Source organism: Sinocyclocheilus grahami, unplaced genomic scaffold (genome assembly GCF_001515645.1).
Source record: "Sinocyclocheilus grahami isolate Dianchi unplaced genomic scaffold, SAMN03320097.WGS_v1.1 scaffold12.1, whole genome shotgun sequence".
Taxonomy (NCBI): domain Eukaryota; kingdom Metazoa; phylum Chordata; class Actinopteri; order Cypriniformes; family Cyprinidae; genus Sinocyclocheilus; species Sinocyclocheilus grahami.
Window position 1 is genome coordinate 3,788,694 of NW_015505191.1, and position 22,012 is coordinate 3,810,705.

The window sequence follows — 22,012 nt, forward strand, 5'->3', positions numbered from 1 at the left end:
TGAAGCAGCACTGCACAGACCGTTCTGTGTGTGACATCAAAGTACAGCGAGAGCAATTAGACAGCATTTACATTTTTTTTGTTTTGATGTCAAATAAGTCTTGCTGTTTTGCTTTTTTGCTAAAGCAGTGTTGCTGTTGTAAAGTTATTCAGCTACAGTTGTGTTGCTGGGTTTTAAAGCAGGTTGATTTTTTTTCTTCCTTATCAGTCTGTATTTACAGCAATTTCACTGTCCACTCTGTTCAAATGTGGATGAATGGCTACACATAGATGTGTCCAGAGCTGTGTGAGATCACTACCATCCTGCTTTTGTGGGGGTGGGTAGGGGTGTTAAATAATAATAATTATTATTTTCCCCCCATAGGTTTTTAACATTCTAAAAGCTCTTTATTCCAAGGATACTACAAGCTAGTCAGTGTATTCAGTAGTAGGTGTAATGTAAGTTGCTTCAAAGGTATTGCAAGTATTACATACAACAATAATAAAACAGTGCATTGACATAAAAAAGGAAATTTACTTGTGGTACTTAAGTACTTTTAAAAGCAAGTACTTCTGTACTTTTACTTAAGTAAAAATCTGTCTTTACAAATTTGACTTGTAATGGAGTAATATTTGACCAGTAGTATCTGTACTTCATGTTATTTAGTGAATGTTCATGCCGTGTTATTTTATTGTCATATTTGTTAGCTTAGTGGTATTTGTTTGGCAACAATTCCCATTTGAATAATATGGTCTGTTTACTGTTTTTATGGTCTGTTTACTGTTTACAATTTGCTGTTAGTACTATTAGTCATCTAGTTAAAAGTGTTGTTATGGTTATCAATATTTTTATATTACAGATTTTAGTAGATCAAGTAGGTTTGTATAGCTATACATTGTATCATTCATTCATTCATTTAGTATTTGTATTGATTAATTGATTGATTAGAGGCCTTTTACAGTGTAGTTTAGAAGTGACAAAATCAAAACAAGTGACAAGACTTTGTCAGATTTCTCTCCTCACTATGATCCTCATGTCCTCAGGTGTATGCGATCTTGGTGAGCCACCCACCCCAGTCCAACGACCATCTAACTCCCACTCCGGTGTCCTACACAGCTGGTTTTTACCGTATCCCTGTAGTGGGCCTCACCACCCGCATGTCCATCTACTCTGATAAGGTGTGTGTGGGAGACCACCAGCAGCTGGTTTATGACTCAGTATATTTCAGACAGAAATTCTGCTTGCGTTCCACTGCAGATGTCATCTGTCCTTTTCTTCAGTCACCTTCTTTAATAAGGTTTGCTTGGAGTTTTGAAGTGTGAAAACCTTTTCTGCATGATGTAGTGTAGCGAAGCCCTGAAAATATATTTTTGCATGACGGTCCACCTCCAGGGCTGCGTTTCCCAAAAGCATCGTAAGCTTAAGTACATCGTAGACCCATTGAAACCAAATGAGCTACGATCAACTTAGGCTAACGATGCTTTTGGGAAACGCAACCCAGGATGGGGTTCTATTCCTCCTCCAGAGCAGAATAATGTGATAAATGTTTACTCGTTTTTAGTTCTAGTGTGGTCATTTTTTAGACTTTTAATTAAAAACTCTCATAAATACTGCATATAGCGTCATGATCGATTGCCTCTTTTAGGTTCACTTATACTCTTTGCCTTATGGCATCTCGGCATGCTAAGAAGTGATGTTTGGATCCGTCTCTAAATTAATTACAGTTAAAATGATTAAATCCTAATGAACTGGAACTGCTTCAGGCCTTTGAGATTCACTAGTTCTTTCTTCCCAACCGTCCATTTAGAGCATCCACCTCTCCTTCCTGCGCACGGTGCCACCCTATTCCCACCAAGCCCAAGTGTGGTTTGACATGATGCGTGAGTTCCAGTGGAATCACATAATTCTGATTGTCAGTGATGACCACGAGGGCAGAGCGGCACAGAAAAGACTGGAAACCCTGCTGGAGGAAAGGGAGACGAAGGTGAGATGCGTGGGCTGCCGACTCACACAGCCCAGCGTGTAAATGAGTGTGTGTGTGTGTGTGTGTGTGTGTGTGTAAGTCAGCGTGTGTTCCTGTAATCAATATCTCAGAGGTCCTCTATGTATGTTAAATGTTTCCTTTTTTCTGTTGTGTAAACATTTCTTTCCATTGGCTAACATTATTTATGCTAGAGGCATCAGCAGCGTCTTAAGTGGTTTATCTGCAAAACTTTGTACTTTTCTACTCATCTCACATTGCTTTTTACCATAGTCAGATTCTCTTATTTGTCTATCCACAACAGGAGCAAAATGAGGGACTTAGCCTGGGGCTGTGCAAAAAATCAACAGCAAGGGGATTTGGTTGTTTTGCATTTCTGTGATTCCGTGAGAATTTCTTCCCAGCAACAGACTGTGACTGATTTATTGAGTGTTCTCTGTGTGCAGCTGTGTGCTGTTCAGTATTTCACATTATGTAAGAAAGTATTTTACAATAAATTTGAAGCTGAAGGTAGTTATGCACCATGTGAGCATTAAACCTCATCAACATTTGCATTTGTACACATACGTAGTAATGAAAGGTTACATATGCAGTGTCTAAATTAGAACAAAAGAATGATTTGTAATTCACTAAAAAGAACCATTTCTTCGGGATCTGAATCCATTAGCATGGCACTGTATTTTTAGGACACCCGCAATGTCGTTGCAATGTCATTTTCAATAATGGCAGCCCCAAGGCCAGCTGTTTTTATATGCACATTCTCAGACTGTTTTGGGAATCAGTAGAAGGGCTCATGAAAGTCTTTTTCTTGTGTCAGTTATTACAACAAAACTTTGCCTGCACGTTGTCCACACGGTTGGATGGCTGTATATTAAAGCTGCAAATTAAAGCCATTTTGATAGACAAGAAAAACATCAGTTTTTCTCAGTCCGTTGAGAGTTTAGGGGGCAAACAGGCTTTTTTTTTTTTATACAGTCAGGCACAAAAAAATCTTAAAACTACAAATATGTATTAAATGCATAAAAATGATCTAAAATAATCCATGTCCATCCATTTAATCTAGGAGAGTTTTATGTCTGGACAGACATGACTTGTGGCAGCAGCTTGCTGTGCTTCATGGACTGTAGCTGATGTTCTTTTACGGTAGACTGACAAAGAAATTTAAATTGATGGATGGTATTAGGCTACGCTTGAATGTACTGCACAATTAACAAACAGCAATGCATTATAACGAAACAGAGACATTAGTGCTTATTATTAATTGTGCTAAAGCAAGGAGCACACTCAGGGCAAGTGTTTTAATTAAATTCAAGTGAAAAGGTTAAATTAAAATGAAATATTATGAAAAGAATTAAAGGAGGAGAAGTCATGGAAATAATAGTGTGCGGGTTCAGGCCATATGCAAGGATAGATAAGGTTGTCTGCTCCATGTAGTCTTTGTTGATGTTTTTGCAAGCCCCAGGATTCGAGTTTCCCAATTTGAAGCAGAAAAGTGGAGATTTGTTGGAATACTTTACTGCGCACCATTTATAACTGTTTATAATATTCTGTGTCTGCATATTTTCTCTGTGCACATTATTCATCAGAGTAAAAACAGGAACTATGAAAACCTCGACCAACTGTCCTTTGACAACAAGCGAGGACCCAAGGTATATTTGCATGGTCAATGCACGCCGCCCAAAAGTTATCTGAAAGTAGCCACTAGAAAGCAGTCAAACAATCAACAAACCGATTCCAGAGATCCTTATCCTGTCAGCACGTCTATTTATTTGGATTCTTTTTATGATTTCAATCGAGAATGGGTTATTTTTTCTGTTAAAGCGTATACAAAAACTCGCTCCCCCACCTCTCACTTTTTTATTTTTGTGTAAAGGAATGCATGTATTGAAGCCAGCAAGATTGCAAGTCTATTCTTTTGACAGTGCGTGATGATCTGGTCGTGTGGGACAGGCACTATCCAGATGTTACTCCCACCTTTCTGCAGCATTTCTTCCTTTTTGTTGTTTTTTTTTTGTTTTTGGTTGGGAAAGAAGCCACCACCATCACCACCTTCCTTCACCTGTTTTTTGCTTTCCGGTTGCATCAATCTTCTTCTCCCTCTTCCTGTAACATGCACGTTTTTCCTTGGAATCTTGATTCCTTTGAGTTTGCATGTGAAAATGCAGAACTTTTTACCTGCTCCAAGCTTATTTAAGTTTTTTTCATTTAAGCAGATTATCACAGAAACTTTTTAAATTAATTTTTTTAAACCCCCTCCCCCTCCAAAAAGAAAAAGAAAAAGGAGAAAAAAAACGCTAGCACTCAAAGAGCATGGTTCATGGTGGGGATGAGTCAACTACTTGACTAATGTTGTGTCCTAATCCCAGGCAGAGAAAGTGCTCCTGTTCAGCCAAGACACAAATCTGACAGCTCTGCTCCAGGAAGCCAAAGAGCTAGAGGCCCGAGTTATCATCCTGTCTGCAAGGTGAGTTCATCTCCACTGTTTAACCCATCATCGCTAATCGGTATTGTTACTGAATACTACATTTGGCCAGCCAAGAGACTGACTTAGAGCAGGCAAAAATGGCGAAGCTTGGGTTGGAGAATTCTGAAAAGATATCTGTGCTACTGTTTAATTCAGGTGGAATTTTAAATTAAATTGGTCACATCTCACAGGAAATTGACACCGATTTTGAGTTAAAATGGATTGGAATGATAGGACTATGATTGGACTGATTTACTAAATTGCAAGCCAAAGAAATTCAGGTAGTGCATTCTGGGAAATAAAGTGTTCTATCCTGGGGCTGTGTTACAGAAACATCCTATCCTATTTGTTTAGTAACCATGGTAATTTCACTTAGGAAATCAAACTGTTTTCACATCAAGACAAAAATAAAGATAGAAAGTTTCTGTTATATAGCCCCTGGTCCACAAAAGTTAATTTGTTAAAGAAATCATAATATAATAATATAATATGATATGATATAATATAAGCCAAGATGGACAACTCTTGTTTTGGCAAATGTAACTTTTCTCGTAAATTACAGTTTTAAAAAATTACAATTTTTTTTAAAATATACTTCCTTACATTCAGAATCCAAAAGCATGTTCGGTTCAAAGTTCAGTTTAGATTAAGGAATTGAATCAGAATTGAAAAGACATTCTCAGTGCACTGCATATATTTGAACCATTTCAGTGAGTTGATGCATTAAAATATTAAAAATGATTGCAAATAAAGCTAAAATGTCCAGCCTCAATACAAACACTTCATAAGGTGTTTTCTGATTAAACGAGCCAACATCTAATTTGTTAACAAGAGATTACCTCAAAATCTCAGACAGTTTCTCTGCCCTTCATGAGTCACTCATAATCAGGCCCACACAGAATATGCAAACAGACTTGGGGGAAATCTGAGGCATTCTGCGTAATGATTTAAACATGGCAAAATGTTTTTTGCATTCTTGCTGGTGACTACAAATATATTTAACATAGAAATAATCTAAGAAATGTGTAGTATAGCTGATTCTCTGATTTCTGCACTCACAGATTCCATGCGGACCTGCTCATAACATTAAATTTGGAGGTGTTTAGTCCAATTAATGCAGTCTGTTACTACCAATCTTTGTCCAATCACAGTGAAGACGAAGCCGCAGCCATTTACAAAGCAGCGCGCCAGCTCAATATGACAGGCTCTGGTTATGTGTGGCTGGTTGGAGAAAGGGAGATGTCTGGTAAAGCACTGAGTGAAGCCCCAGATGGTATGTACTTTTCATCCTCTCCATTTTCATCCGCTCTTTCTGTCTCTCTCTGTCTCTCTCTCTCTCTCACATGTTTGCCTTTTAAGCTTTTTATACGATTACAATTTGCAATCCCCACCAACGAATCAGTGTCTGTGCTGTACTTGCGTGTTTAAACGTTTAAACATTTCCATGTTTAAAGGTTTTAAACACAGTGATTCTTTACTCATTGTACTGTGCTTTATGTCTAATGTTTAATTTGTTTCATTTTTGAGTGTTTGTCCTTTCTTTCAGTAGACAACAAATGATGCAATAGAGAGTTGTGGTAATCCATATTGGTTTGAATGTGCATACATTTTTAAGGTTTGGCTGTCATGAGTTTATTTATAAGTGGTGCTTTGCTACCTCCACATTGAGGTGTGGATATGATGGTAAGCGACAACCGCATTTCTTTGTTCCCGGCTTCTTTATATACACATCCGTGTTCAACTTCACGCCATTCTGCTCAGTGCTGACCCTGTCCTGACCCCCCATGACTTTCACAGTCCTTCTGTCTGTCTTGAGACAATTTGTCGCTCATATGCAATGCACGTTTGTTTCTCTCTCTGGCAATGTGTGCATTTCTTTATTACGAGTATGCCTTGACGTGTTCTTGAAGTGAGAGTCGTGTTGTGAGGCATTGGCCAACACCATGTAATGTTGTCAACTGGGCAGGCTTGCTCGGCCTTCAGCTTATCAATGGCAAGAACGAGTCTGCACACATCTACGATGCCGTGGCTGTGGTGGCCCAGTCCATTCAGGAGCTCTTTGAGAAGGAGAATATCACAGAGCCTCCTCGAGGCTGTGTTGGCAATACAAACATCTGGAAGACTGGCCCACTCTTCAAACGGTGAGGCCAGGGATGAGCGCTGGCTAGCATTCGCTAGCTTTCCAACCAACCATCCATTTGCTGTCATGCATTATCATACATTACCACTGGTCTGGCACTGACAAGAGTGGAAGCATTCACACCACAAATATTGAAACCGCTAGCTTTTGGCTTCTAAAACCACACCTTGACTCCTCAAACAGAGTAATAAGCGAGTGCAAGGACACATCAAGCCTGTTAAGTTGTTGCTTACATTGGCCTTGTGAAATCTGGTGGTACCAATTTGCATTTGAGACCCAATTTGAGACCCTTACAGGTGTCATTTCTGTTCTCCTATGTCTGTGCCTGCACATTATACGTGCCATCTGACTCCACCCCACTCCACACGACAACCCCCTAACTCTTCCCTAGTTATCGTCATGTCTTTTTCTAAGACATACCTGCATCTCCATCTCTGAATTTCTGGTAAACTTTCATTAAGTCATTAAGTCATCGTCAATGTCTTCCTTTGTGTTTAAATGAGCATTTTGTGCCTTTTCTAAAAACCCCCTTTGGTGTACTAGAGTGCTGATGTCATCCAAGTATCCAGATGGCCTGACAGGCCGCGTGGAGTTTAATGATGACGGAGACAGGAGGTTCGCCCACTACAGCATTCTGAACTACCAGAAAACCCGGCTGGTGCAAGTGGGCGTCTACAATGGCTCGCAAGTATGAAATCGGCTTAGTCTTTTTAATAAGCTGTCCTTCTGCTCAGTGCAAACATTTGCTATTTTAACAGTTTGGACAGTAGCACACTGTAATTTTATTGTAACACTTTACAGTAAGTGTAGAGTATTAAGTTTCATGAACCATCAATGAACAGCATTTTTTTTTTTTGAATGTTCATTTGTAAATATACTATAGCTCATCATTAATTTGAAGTACAATAGCTGTTAATTAACTATATAAATTGTCAATGTATATGTATGAATTAACGTTTAACTAAGATTAATGTTTTAAAAGTGATTGACTTATCCTAAAAATGTTGAATAATGCAAAAACAACATTTACATATACTATTTCAGCTGATGCTTACAAATGAGCAAAAAGGAGCCTACATATACAGTGAAAAATATTAGTTGTCAGTTTTTTTTTTCAACTTCAACTATATCCAGTATAAATATAAAATGACAGATCTTGACAGGAAAATATTATGTTTCAGGTTGTAATGAACACTCAGAGGAAGATTATTTGGCCAGGAGGAGAGACTGAAAAGCCAAAAGGGTATCAGATGTCAACGAGATTAAAGGTACTTTATTGCAGGGCTTTTTATGTATACTTTTTAAAAATAAATAAATAAATTGAAAACCATGCATTGACATTCAGTTCTCTTGTTATTTGGTAGATTGTCACCATTCATCAAGAGCCCTTTGTGTATGTGAAACCAACGTTACGAGATGGAACATGTAAGGAAGAGTTCACTGTAAATGGAGTCCTGATCAAAAAAGTGATCTGCACTGGCCCCAATGAGACCATTCCAGGTAGGCATTATGTATTATATTAAATACAGTTTGTTGAACTAAAGTTGTGCTTTGTCCAGATCTGACAATCTTGTATAACACTATAGGTCGCCCCATAGTGCCTCAGTGCTGCTATGGGTTCTGCATTGACCTTTTGATCAAACTTGCAATGACAATGAACTTCACCTATGAAGTGCATCTAGTGGCTGATGGCAAATTTGGCACTCAGGAGCGTGTGAGTAATACGATAACTTTATTGATTCTTCACCAGTCGGAAGCTTTGCATATCTTCCAAGGTCATGCAACTAGGCTTGTCTGCACATTTCCAAGTCTTTCTTCACAGATGCTGTTAAGAATCTGCTGAAATATACATAAAGTAAAGTGCATTTAATTGCTTAATGTTATCTCCATGATACCAGGTAAATAACAGCAACAAGAAGGAGTGGAATGGCATGATGGGAGAGCTCCTGAGTGGCTTGGCAGACATGATCGTGGCTCCACTTACAATCAACAATGAACGAGCCCAGTATATAGAGTTCTCGAAACCGTTCAAGTACCAGGGGCTCACAATACTTGTCAAAAAGGTGAGCCTCAGATGGCCTACAGATCATCGTTTGGCTTTAGAGGGACAGTTCATTCAAAAATTAACATTTGAAATATAGATATTTTTTTTTTTTGGATGAACTCTCCCTTGTTGGAAACTGCATTATTCCATGAGGCCAATGAGGGAAAAAATGGAAGATCTGGTGTCAGTTTCATTTCAGTTTTTAACTAAAGTTTCAAATAAAGTATCTGAAATGTAATTAATTTTTGGAAAAATCCTCTGAGAACATGATTTTCTGGGACAGAAATGGTATAACAGCTTCTCGATTTAATTAAATTCCCTGAAGTGGACTTATCTCTGTACTGAGAAAACGCTGTGATAAATCAATTGACTTTGGAGTACAGTGAAATCTATTAATACACCTCTGACCATTGTAGATGTAGACTCCATTTGATGCTTCATATGGCGATGCATGTGGCAATGTGGGTGGTGTTTGTTGGGTTGGATAAAGCTGTGTTGTTTTGCAGGAAATACCGCGCAGTACACTGGACTCGTTCATGCAGCCTTTTCAGAGCACTCTGTGGTTACTGGTGGGTCTATCGGTCCATGTTGTGGCGGTGATGCTCTACCTATTAGACCGTTTCAGGTAAAGAACAATATTTGTTACATGCATAACACCTTAATGGGGTAGTTTATCCAGACATGTAAATTCTGTCATCATTTACTCACCCTCATGTCATTCTAAAGCTGTATGATGTTTTGTTCTTTGGAACACCAAAGAAGATATTTTGTCTATACTGTAAAAATATACAATAAAGAGTCAACATTCTTCAAAATATCTTACATGTACATGAAGGTGACAAGACTTTCATTTTTGAGTGAACTAGCCCTGTAAAACTCACCCTTGGATAGATGTAGGAATGATTGAACACACAGATGTGAGAATGTAGCCTGGTTTTAAGAAAGTTTGCAGAAGATATCAAAAGTTTTGCTGAAGGCTAGCAACATTTTTTGGATGCAGTTTAAAAGCATCTGTCTCTGACTGATATGCACTTTGCTGTGCAGCCCGTTTGGAAGGTTTAAAGTAAATAGTGAAGAGGAAGAAGAAGATGCCCTCACCTTATCCTCTGCTATGTGGTTCTCCTGGGGTGTACTTCTGAACTCCGGCATTGGAGAAGGTAGATATCAGCAATAAGATTATTATTCAGTATGTTGGTGCTGCGAGGTGGAAATATTGCTGACTCTGTGTTTGATTGATTGTGCAGTAAGCATATTTTTCTTTATCGCTCTCACCTCTCCGCTTACATTCACAGGTGCCCCTCGGAGCTTTTCAGCAAGGATTTTAGGTATGGTGTGGGCTGGTTTTGCTATGATTATAGTTGCATCTTATACTGCCAATTTGGCAGCCTTCCTAGTGCTGGATCGGCCTGAGGAGCGCATTACCGGCATCAACGACCCTAGGGTGAGTACTAAATATGAAGCAGCTTTGCATGTTATACAACAGAATATCAAATAAGACTCTAAATTACCATGCACCGAGATTTCACATGCTATAAAAACACCACATATAATTAAGCACGGCGGGGACACATAATTACGGGTCATTCGTTCCCAAAGGTTATTTTTATTTGCCTTGTTTCATCATAACAATCATGTCAGTTCTGTCATGTGGGCTGAACATTTACAAAGGACTCAATTTAAACATTTAAAAAGGAGATTTTGAAAAAAAGGATTTAATGAGATTTTATGAGATATACAGTATATTGATAAATTTACACTTGTGTTATTATTACAGTTGTAGGTGCACAGGAACAGACTTCAGTGAACATTTTTAGGTCACGCTTACCTTGGTTTACTTCTATTCCCACAGACATTTTCCTCTCAGAAATATTTCATGTAATTGCAAAGTCCGTGTTTTTGATTTGCAGACACCAAACACCAGTTTACTTTAATTATTCATCATGTTTTGAATACATTTATCTTGCGTAGCACCCATTTATCACAGTTCATCCAGACCATCTCACTGTTACCTTGTATTCCAGCTGCGAAACCCATCAGACAAGTTCATCTACGCCACAGTGAAGCAGAGCTCTGTGGACATTTACTTCCGGCGCCAAGTTGAGCTAAGCACCATGTACCGCCACATGGAAAAGCACAACTACGAGAGTGCCGCTGAAGCCATCCAGGCCGTGCGAGACAAGTCAGTCAATAATCAAGAGTTTCCACGAATAATTCTATTTTTGCTATGTCAGGACAGGTTTATTGGAAGCTGTTGTTTTAAATCTTTAAAAGCACAATATTCAAACAGGGGCTGGGCATAGATATGGATGCCAGGAATTGGGTGGCAGAAAGCTAAATTACCAGTCAGTATAAAGGGTGACACATCCTCCTCTCCCCTCAGTGTGTGTGTGGACAGCAGCGAGAGGCTAAACCCCTGTTAGAGTGATTCAGTACAGTATTGATGCTGAATACAAAGCAGGGTAGGGAGTTGTGTTTTAAAGAAGGACCTTCACTACAAGGCTAAGACAGGAACAGATGGCAGATTGCCAGTGTGTTTAATACATTTTCCCTACTGATTTTTAACATCTGGAGTTCTATAATCTCCAGGAATTAGTTCCACTTATCTCCATTTAGAAGATGCCAGTTCTCAGGCGTTGGTATAAAAAGTAGTAGAGGTGAAGGTGTTTTTATTTTTTAAATCCAGATGTCTGAGACAATGACAAACTGGGATTTAATTTGATCTCATTTAAACCTGCAAATAAACAAAGTTTAGGATTTTGAAAAATGTTTAACAAAGAAACATTGTGACATGAAATGAAAAATAAATACTTATTTCTAGATCACTAATGAAATGTTAATTTGTGTGATCTATCGTGTGACTCTTTGTACAGACAGATCTGCTTGCTTCCACTTGAAACACAAGATGTTCTTTGGATCATTCTCAAATCATGCTGCATCAAATGAATCATCAGGTTTCACACAAACTTGTGGAGTTAATGCAGCTTGTTTGCTGCTGTCATTAAAGCAAAAGGAGGACAAAATACTAAGACGTTTTAAAATTGTATTAATTGATCATACGTTGCAGTAAAGTATTTACAATGTTACAAAGAAAAATCCTTTTGAACTTTCATCAAAAATTCCTGAGGAATTTTTTTTTTGTGGTTTACTGTTGACAACCCTGATAATAATAAGAAATTTATTTTTAAGGACCAAATAAAGCAATGGCTGCTTAAAATTCAGCTCAGTTATAAAAATATTATTTAAAATCATAATATATCACAGTATTACTGTTTTACTATATCAAATGATGCCGCCTTGATGAGCATAATAGCAAATAGGGAAAGAAAAACATTTTAAATTGCAAAAATGCAACGTTTTTTCACGTATATTTTTTCTACCCATAGCAAACTCCACGCGTTTATATGGGATTCAGCAGTGTTGGAGTTTGAGGCCTCGCAGAAATGTGACCTGGTCACCACAGGCGAGCTGTTCTTCCGCTCTGGATTCGGTATCGGGATGCGTAAAGATAGCCCGTGGAAGCAAAATGTCTCACTGGCCATCCTCAGGTAATCTCAATCAAGACTAATCATCCACAGTGCGCAGCTATACTTTTGTTTGTTTTTCTTTCTTTTTTTCTCTTCCTGTCAGCTAATCTGTCAACTGTTTCTATTTCTGGAATAACGGATTGTTTGACTGATGTGTTGGGTCTCTGAACTAATAGTTCCCATGAGAATGGCTTCATGGAGGACTTGGATAAAACCTGGGTCCGTTCTCAGGAGTGTGACTCCAGAAGCAATGCACCAGCCACACTGACTTTCGAGAATATGGCAGGTATGATCCACCTCTCACAGGAACCCTTTTGCTTTCTGAAGAGCTGTTGACACTGACACCGATCAAATCCCTCAAGGTCGTTGAATCTCTGTGCTGTTGCTTGCTAGTAGGGGCTTCTACTTGACTGTAGCATCCAGCTGTATCAGGCGGCAGATCAGTAGTCGCCACATCATGTCTAATTTGCATTGAAATAAAACCAACTATCACCAATTGCCATCTCACAAATTTTCAATGTCGGCAAAAAATAAAAAAATGAATCTCTGTCAATGTGAATAGGCCTTATCAATAGTCTCTGTCTGTTGCCCTCTTTGTCACAGTGAAGACTGTGTGGAAATGATGAAATGTATTTTTCATCACTCAGGCGTGTTTATGTTGGTGGCTGGTGGCATCGTCGCCGGGATCTTCCTCATCTTCATTGAGATTGCGTACAAACGACACAAGGATGCACGCAGGAAGCAAATGCAGCTGGCTTTTGCAGCAGTTAACGTATGGAGGAAGAACTTACAGGTACAGCTGTCTCCCATCCCCTCCAAACACTTACTAGAAAACATTAGAGCCAAAAAACAGCCCAGTGGTTTCTGCCACAGAACAAAGAAGTCTCACAGATTTCACATGTCTGTCATGCGTTCATAATGCGACTTAAAGGTCATGATGAGGCACAAATTATCACATCACCAAAAGAGCAAACTCAAAAAGAACAGCCATATAAGGCAGTCAAACTGAGCAGTGAATGGTGCAGTGAACAAAGGCGTTTGTCAATATATTAATGCATGCATGAGCACTATTAATGAATCTCTATTGTACAAGGGATAAGGGGTAAAAAGATCACAATGAGCTTTCTTTTAGATTTTTTTTTAAACTTTCTAATGCCAAGGACCCCCAAATATGATGATGCCTATAAAGTCAACTACGAATCTGAATATGAAAAGATGAAGAGATTTTTACATTTGGAAAAATGTTTATACACTACTGTTTAGAAGTCTCTTATGCTTACCAAGGCAGGATTACATTTTTTTATATAGTTAAACAATAATATTGTGAAATATTACAATTTAAAATAACTGTTTTCAATTTTAAAATGTAATTTATTAATGGGTCACAGGCCAACACGATGCCCAGATGTTGGCAGAAAGTAACAAGGTCAGCCCGTTTGAGAGTTGAAACCTGGCTGGCTTGCACAACACATGACTACAGCTCTGAACTGCTGTGAAAGTTAGTGTGTTGTTGAAGCATGATTACTTTTCCTAAAGTCATTGAGCATGGCCTTGTTACTTTAGATCCATTATTAGCAGGCACATATTTCACCACAAGGCAAACCCAACTAAATCTAACTAATGGAACAAGTGTCAGTGCGGTATCAAAGCCGACAGCTATCTGATTGACTTCACACATCAGAGATTCATGTTATAGAGAGTTAAGTGTTTTAACCTTAAAGTGGTTTTACTGCCTACTTGAGTCACAAGACAATGTTGCATGGATAATACGCCCACACGTGCCGCCCACTTCAAGTCAGAGGTCCAGCATTGTTGAAGGCTCATAATTTGAGATGAACAAAAAAAACACGGACGAGGTCTTTTTGATGGATTTTCCTCCCACTGTTTTACCGAGTAAAAGAAAAATAATGCTTATATATTTTAATTGCAAATGAGCCTCCATGTAATCCCCATCAGAGCGGGCAAACATGGATGTTTAACTGCCGCTAATGGCAACCGAGAGTGCCAATGAATAATTCCTCCCTGAAAGCTCAAATCTATTCTTCCACACGAAACCCGGCACACTTACTCCAGGTGCACGTGCAAAGTATGCAAAAGCCGTACACACAACTGCTTCCCGAATGCATGAACAGACAGATCTGCCCTGGGTGCATTTGCATTTCAAACCAGAGCGAGCCAGGAGCAGATCAGGAGCCCATGTGATGTGGGCTAGCTGCCCACTCCAGAGGCACTACCTCATCACAGGGCTTTGAAATGCAATGGATGAAAGCACTGACGGTTAAAGGAGCTCGTACGGTCACCCTTTCTACAGAAACCAGAATGCATTATGTGAAAACAGATGAAAATATTATTGTGGGCATTTTTTGTGTCTTGTTTCTTTTAAAATGTTGTTTGAACCAGACAGTGACTAATGATTCACAAATGCTGAAAGAATTAAAAAATGTTTTACAAAAAAACTGTTTAATGCACTTTACTTTACAGAAGTATTTTGGTTGTCCATTTTTGGAAAACAATTCTTAAAGAAGACATTAAATAATTTTTGCATAATTGTCTATTTTTATTTTTAGATAAAAATAAAGAATTTTTGCTTCTGATTATTTTTATTCAAAAATATTTGTTCACAAAATCCAAGTCATATGATCCAACCAACATGCAGAAAAAACAGGAACTGCGTTTCATGATCAATAAGTCTCTTAAATATCAGATAATTTGACCTTTTTATGACAAGGCAAGTTCAAGTTGTAAAGTGTCATGTGGTGTTACTCTCCAAAAAACCTGATATTTAACCTATTTTTGGTTCTGTACTTGATGGTTACACAACATGACATTTTCGAGTCATCAAATGTGACCCTGGACCACAAAACCAGTCATAAGTAGCTCGGGTATATTTGTAGCAATAGCCAACAATACATTGTATGGGTCAAAATGATAAATTTTCCTTTTATGCCAAAATCATTAGGATATTAAGTAAAGATCATGTTCGTTGAAGATATTTTGTAAATTTTCTACCGTAAATATATCAAAACGTAATTCTTGATTAGTAATATGCATTGCTAAGAACTTCATTTGAAAAACTTTGAAGGCGATTTTCTCAATATTTAGATTTTTTTTGCACCCTCAGATTCCAGATTTTCAGATAGTCGTATCTTGGCCAAATATTGTCCTATCCTAACAAACCATACATTAATGGAAAGCTTATTTATTCAGCTTTCATATGATATATACATCTCAATTTCAGAAAATGTACCCTTATGACTGGTTTTGTGGTCCAGGGTCACAAATTGAAACTTTTCTTAAATATGGTATAAACGTTTTTCAAAGCTTTTAAAGATTTTAAAGAAAAAAAGTGAAAACTCTTATACGTCTTATATCCTCTTTGTGGTAAAATGGTTCATACATTGCTGTAAAGTAAAGTGCAGTTGCAGATGGTCACATCTTGAGTTGCTCACTGTAGGGGATTAGACACATGGTCCAAATGTGCTAGTCAATGAGGGAGTGACGGTGCCAGCCAAGGTCAACTGTCATGTCATTCATTTTGCATTCCCTTTTTGGTTCCATGTATTGCATGTCTTCTGGTTGAATTCACCAACCCCCTCCCCGACTCTCTTGTCTCCTCTTATGAGCCCGCACATCCCTTCCTCCTTCCTTCATACTCCCATTATACCCTCACCGGGGTATAATGCCAAGGATCTGTGTTAAGTTTCGACTGTTTATTGATGAGTTGTTCATTTTCCCTGAAAACACTAGAACATCTTCTCCCTCTCAAAACGGAGCCTGTTTTTTCCATCTGATTATACGTTCATTTTGCTTTTTTTCCTTTGCTAATGCTTTGGCTTTCCATTTACGGAGTTGCAGAACTGTGGATGAGTGTGGTCTGATCACACGATCCACGGCAGTCCTCCTCCTCCCCTCTCTAGAGTGTCAGGATTGTAAAAGAGTCGAAGTAAGACTTTATCTACATATTCTCACCCAGTCTATATGCCAGTGTCCTCTTTCCTTGTAGAGCGCTGTGGGTGCGTGAAAGCACTGTTCTGACTCACAGCCAAGATGGAGATGGAGAGCGGACAGGAGACGCCATGTTAATTGTGATAAGCGCTAAAATTAGCAGGGTAGTACCATTCAGTAGCTTTAGTAGTCAAGGTGGGTGGTGATGGTTGGAAACCAAACGCGCTCTTCCAGAGAGCACGAATAATTGTTCTACATATACTGTATATTTATTTTAGGATAGGAAAAGTGGTAGAGCAGAGCCAGACCCCAAAAAGAAAGCCTCTTTTAGGTCCATCAGTACCAACCTGGCCTCCAACATCAAGAGACGTAGGTCGTCCAAAGACACGGTAAGAAGATTAAGAAAATGACGCCCTGCCTGTACTTCTATCTTCTCGCTCTCTTCCTCTTTCTTTTCCTCCTCCTCTGCCTGCCCTGTTTCTTTCACTCTCTTCCTTTCTCCTGTCATCTCATCTCTCCTCTCCAAAACAAACGTCTCATCTCAGACTCTCTTCACCCTCACACATGGAGTTACAGTCATGGCCACATGTCTGTCAGTCAGCCATCTATACTCCATCCAGACATCTGTTGGGAAAGCCCAATCAGGGAGCTGCCAGGGAAAGTGTGGAGAGGGAACCGAGTAGCAGATTTTTGGGGGGCTTGTGGGTTTGACTTTGCAAGAGGGGGCGAGGTATAGCTTCTCCTTCTTAGCGCCTGTGCTGGTCTTTCTCCCGTGCCTAACCTGGATGTGACTTTATGCTCTTTTCTTTTTCCCTTTCTTTATATGTACTCGTGTGTCTCTCCTCTCACCGCTCGGTCCTGTAACGGTTATTTCCATGTACCTCATCCTTCTTTTATTGTCCCATTTTATGTGGTTGCTGTCACAAAGTCACCCTGTAGGCCTCCCGCGATGCACGGTATCACCATTAACAGCCAAAGACGAGTAACGCTAAAATAACCTGGGCTGTCCCCTGGCAGGCCTGCACTACCAAGATCCCTTTATTTTTAACCATCCAATGTTTTCTTTGCAGTTCTATGAATAAAAATAAAAAAACACTTTTCATTTTCAGGAAATGCTGCTCAGATGGGTTTTGGGTTTACGTTTACAATGTATTGAACTCTCAGAGTTAGATTCCCAAATGAGTTCGTTCACACAAACGCCTCCACACTGTTTCTTCGGTCCCACAGGTTTAATAAGACATAGCTCTCAAACCAAACAGCTACTGGCTCTGAGGATTCATACAAACAAATGTGCAAACACAAACTATTACATTGCATTACTTTAATTGGTTTAGACCTAATTGAATTTATTCAATTGAACGCTAGGCATTTTCTGGGTATGGCAGTGATTGACCTGGGGCTTCATTGCATGCACCCTCAATTTGAGAGATTATTCTGATTGGCAGCTCATTTGGTTGATGGTTTACAAAAAATATCCAAATCCATGTAGCTCACAATTCAGTTGGTTTCTCCTTCAGTAGGATGGTTTGAATCATTTACAGAGGTGAGGGTGCAAAATGTGTTTTTTTTTATCCTGATATGATTTCAAAATACATTTTCCAAAGATGAAGGCAGAATAGGAGCAGATTAAAGACACAAAGTCTACTAGCTAAACAGTGCCAAAATGTCTTTTTGAACTGATGTTTACCCATCACAGTCCTAATCATCCTTTTCTTTTCTATCAGTGTTTTTTATAAATGGATTTGAATGGTGTTTTGAATGTCGGTGTCCACACCACATGCCACACTGCCTCTCTCTTCCTCTACCAGCATGACCCTTCTGGTTGTTGTAGAATAGAGCTCTAAAGCTGTTCCCCTGTTTGTAGGCAGGGGGCGCTGTGGTTATGACTCAGAATTGACTTGGAACACCATAAACAATATTGTTATAACTGAGGGTATCACAACACCCACTAAAGCCACTTCTTTTGATATATATCTAAAACTATATCCCGTAAACGTGATTGTAGATAAATCATTTTCAACGTTGTAGCGAATAAAAGGGACAGTTCACCCAAAAATTAAATCGTAACCTGTATGATTTTATTTCTTCTGCCAAACACACACTTAGATATTTTGAACAATGTTTTAGCCCATTCGGGGGGTGGGGGGGGGACGACGACACTGGGACATTCTTTAAAATATCTTCTTTTGTGTTCCACAGAACAAATACAATCTTCCAGGGTTAGAATGACGATATGGACGAGTGTAATATTTTCCTATGTGGAGAGTATCACAATAAATAAACCTTTCAGTATAATAATACTATAGAATCAGAGAAATTGAGAGCTATTGAGGGTGAAACCTGTGTCGAACTGGAATGAACTGCACCTTGTGCTGCATATCAGGTCCGGCTGTTATATTTCATTAGGACAGTTACTATGGAAACAATACTTCTAGGTCAGGTAAATTATTAGCCGTGGGCCTAGAGACAGAGCGCTCTCATCTGTGCCATTACAGGTTTCTTGTGCAGACATTTTCGAATGTGATATACGGTGCCCGTTTAAGAAAGCATATTCATTTAGGACTGTAAGCGTGAGCAATGATCCTTTAAGTACGCAATTGTGCAGTAATGAATCCGTGACCTTGTTCACTCTATTTATCTTACAACGCAGTCCGAGCAGGCCTGTCTGTTTTAAATCACAGACAAATTATTCTAGATGACAGATAAACATGGCTTGCAGTGGGTGGAGAGATCGCCTCCGTCATAACAATGGGAAATATATACCGGTCACGGGAGGAACAGTGCATATTTAGGATTATGCAAATATATATGCTCTTACTTTCCCTTTTTCTGTTTCCTCTTCATCTATAGCCATACCCTACGGACATTGCTGGCCAACTCAACCTGTCAGACCCCTCTGTGAGCACAGTGGTGTGAAAGTGGAGAGAGAAAGAGAATTTGACAGGCAAAAAGAAAGAGAGAGACAGGAAAAGCAGGAGGTGGTGGGCTCTGAAACAGACCGCTTGAGACAACACCTTCAGCACCGTCATTTGAGAAAAATCCACCTCGTCTCAGCATATGCACACTGGATATGAAACTTATGGACACACTGTGCCAAATTCAACCACACTGGAGCAAATTCACACTGCCACACAGTTCACACCAGACCAACACATTCACACACTCACACACACACAAAGTGCTTCACCTTTTACAATTTTTTGCACATATCTAAAGAGTTTTTTTGTGAAATATGTAAATATATATTCAGATTTCTGTTTCTCCACATTAGGTCATCATTCAGTCTTAACAAAAAACACAATAATACTGAATAGTTTTTCACTTTTATGATTCAGGCATAGTTATGATTCATACAGTACATATGTATAATATGTCTTTCTACCGCCACCTAAGATATATGTAGCTTATCTCAACACTTTGGTAGTGTTTTGATGTTTTCCCATTTGAAAAGAGCAAACACGGAACTTATCTTTGACTTCTTTGTATATTTAGATTTGAAAAAGTAGGTTAGAAATTGTGTTGCTATAAATACTACTGTAGGTGAAAGTTTGGCACATTTTGATCATCGTTGCACTTTGCTGTACACTTCTAAATATGCGATTCTCTCCCTTCACTGCCGGTTTCAGAACACTCACCTGAAGTTGTCCAGGTTGCTTTGGACACATACTGTGGATCTTTTTTTGCTACTTTATTTATGTTTTTAATATTTTGTACAAAAATAATGATTTTTTGAAGATTATCTGAATATCAGCATATTATATGGGGTCTATCCAGCCAGGGGCTAAATGTAGCAGATCCGACCTTGTTTATCATAAACTTTTAAAGACAAAACTTCAAACGAACGAAAGGAACCCGCTTATGATAAAGAGTGGCGTAGATGTAATGAAGCAGATATTATTACAGGATCTTTTGAGCTTAATGTTGAACCTTGCTTGAAATTCCCTGTAATAATTTCTGTATCATTGTGTGAGCTGGTAGCTAGCATCTTTTAGCTACCACAATGGGGACCTTTCCTCACATTATATATATATATTTCATCATGTCATTATAATATATGAGCAGTAGGCTATTATATTTTGTCTGTGTGAAATAATAACACTAGATGCTATTTCCATCGTTTGTTGTCAAGCTTTTACTCTGTGGACTAGTTAAATGGTTACCGGCAAAGGTGGTAATTTATAATATGAGTCAGTCGTCTTTTTCTGTGGGCTTTTAAAAGTATACTGACCAATAATAGGCGTATTAGATCACTGTATAGATCGTTTGTCTCAAACAATCAATCTGAGGGCTTTGCTAACTATTGTGAGAAGTTTAGAATGTGAACTATGCGTACTGTAACAGTAAGTTATGAAACTGTTTTATAAGATGAAGACATTAATATGAGAAAAATATATGTTTTAGATTAAAATTGAGAGTTTTTATAGAAAAACATTAGATTCATGGTTCAAGGTTTGGTGGTCTTTGCTTGAAAACATTATGCTGGGTTGGGTTCAGCAAGTGTCTGAAGTCCAGTTTTACTGTGAACATGACTGTGAACTGCTTTGTGAAATTCATTATGAAGCATGTAACACGTTAAAAGTAGATACACAAATTCTCTATAGATTCATAATCAATCCTACATAGAAAAATATATGCTGCCATATGCACTGCTGTGTCCATCAAGCTAATATTTGATCATATAATTGGAATCTGTGGTGGAAACCCACGATGGTGGCAGGGAATAAATTAAAGTGTGCGGCCTGAAGTACTTGTGAGGCTCAAGAGGAAGCACATCTTTGACAAACAAAGCAATGTAACCCCATTCACTGTTGTATGCAAACATGCATTATTTCTAAAGCTTTAAAATATTGCAAGGCCATTTAAATCTACTTTCACCATATTTCTCGACCACCAAATGTGCTTTCAATGACTATTCCAACACTGTTTGTGCAAAAAAAAAAAACCTGAATTGAATTCAAACAAAGATATATGTTAAAAAATGTATAACTGCTATACTCCAGTGTGCCAATAAAATATATATCAAATTTAAAAAAATGAAACCTGGATTGAATAACTTTATGCTCACTGTTCTCTCTCTACCCTACTTTTGTTAGAAATATTAAAGTTTCAGAAAATCAATATCTTCATAATTATTTAATAAAAGAGCACTAGAAGTGGTAGGCGACTGTTTGAGAAACATAGAAAATCAGATATGAGGATTCACTACAAGATTAAGAGCAAAGGTCAGCCGGCTCTCTTCTGTAATTAACTGTGAAATTTCACATTGAATGCCCTATACATTTTTTTTCTTTGTGAGTGCACTACTGAATATTTGGTTAAATACCAAGCGCATATTGTATTTACATTACTATTTTGTGATGTGAATATTTTATATGTGTTGTACAGTGGGGCAAATAAGTATTTGATACACTGCTGATTTTTCAAGTTTTCCCACTTACAAAGAATGGAGAGATCTGTAATTTTCATCGTAGGTACACCTCAACTGTGAGAGACAGAATCAAAAAAAAAATCCAGAAAATCACATTGTATGATTTTTAAATAATTAATTTCCATTTTATTGCATGAAATAAGTATTTGATCACCTACCAACCAGCAAGAATTCTAGCTCTCACAGACCTGTTAGTTTGTCTTTAAGAAGCCCTCCTATCCTCCACTCATTACCTGTATTAATTGCACCTGTTTGAACTTGTTACCTGTATAAAAGACACCGGTCCACACACTCAATCAATCAGACTCCAACCTCTCCACTATGGGCAAGACCAAAGAGCTGTCTAAGGACACCAGGGACAAAATTGTAGACCTGCACAAGGCTGGGATGGGCTACAGGAAAATAGGCAAACAGCTTGGTGAGAAGGCAACAATTGTTGGCGCAATTATTAGAAAATGGAAGAAATTCAAGATGACTGTCAATCTCCCTCGGACTGGGGCTCCATGC

At 38.5% G+C, this 22,012-nt stretch overlaps 1 protein-coding gene across 3 annotated transcripts in view; it reads left to right on the forward strand.

The window, feature by feature from the left end:
* The window catches only part of grin1b (glutamate receptor, ionotropic, N-methyl D-aspartate 1b), a 26,522-nt gene extending 5,508 nt beyond the window's left edge, over window positions 1–21,014 (forward strand). The window contains exons 2-21 of one of the 3 annotated variants that reach the window (XM_016289058.1): window positions 1,023–1,157; window positions 1,787–1,963; window positions 3,547–3,609; window positions 4,327–4,424; window positions 5,576–5,697; window positions 6,391–6,565; window positions 7,108–7,252; window positions 7,746–7,832; window positions 7,929–8,064; window positions 8,151–8,278; window positions 8,463–8,627; window positions 9,115–9,233; window positions 9,653–9,765; window positions 9,901–10,049; window positions 10,630–10,787; window positions 11,992–12,153; window positions 12,309–12,418; window positions 12,780–12,925; window positions 16,356–16,466; window positions 18,928–21,014. In XM_016289058.1, coding sequence (XP_016144544.1) covers window positions 1,023–1,157; window positions 1,787–1,963; window positions 3,547–3,609; window positions 4,327–4,424; window positions 5,576–5,697; window positions 6,391–6,565; window positions 7,108–7,252; window positions 7,746–7,832; window positions 7,929–8,064; window positions 8,151–8,278; window positions 8,463–8,627; window positions 9,115–9,233; window positions 9,653–9,765; window positions 9,901–10,049; window positions 10,630–10,787; window positions 11,992–12,153; window positions 12,309–12,418; window positions 12,780–12,925; window positions 16,356–16,466; window positions 18,928–18,993 — 2,565 coding nt within the window. In that variant the 3' untranslated portion in view covers window positions 18,994–21,014. The remainder of the gene's footprint in view (window positions 1–1,022; window positions 1,158–1,786; window positions 1,964–3,546; window positions 3,610–4,326; window positions 4,425–5,575; window positions 5,698–6,390; window positions 6,566–7,107; window positions 7,253–7,745; window positions 7,833–7,928; window positions 8,065–8,150; window positions 8,279–8,462; window positions 8,628–9,114; window positions 9,234–9,652; window positions 9,766–9,900; window positions 10,050–10,629; window positions 10,788–11,991; window positions 12,154–12,308; window positions 12,419–12,779; window positions 12,926–16,355; window positions 16,467–18,927) is intronic. The other 2 variants (XM_016289066.1, XM_016289074.1) reach the window with 2 other exon arrangements.
* The last annotated feature ends 998 nt before the right edge of the window (window positions 21,015–22,012 follow it).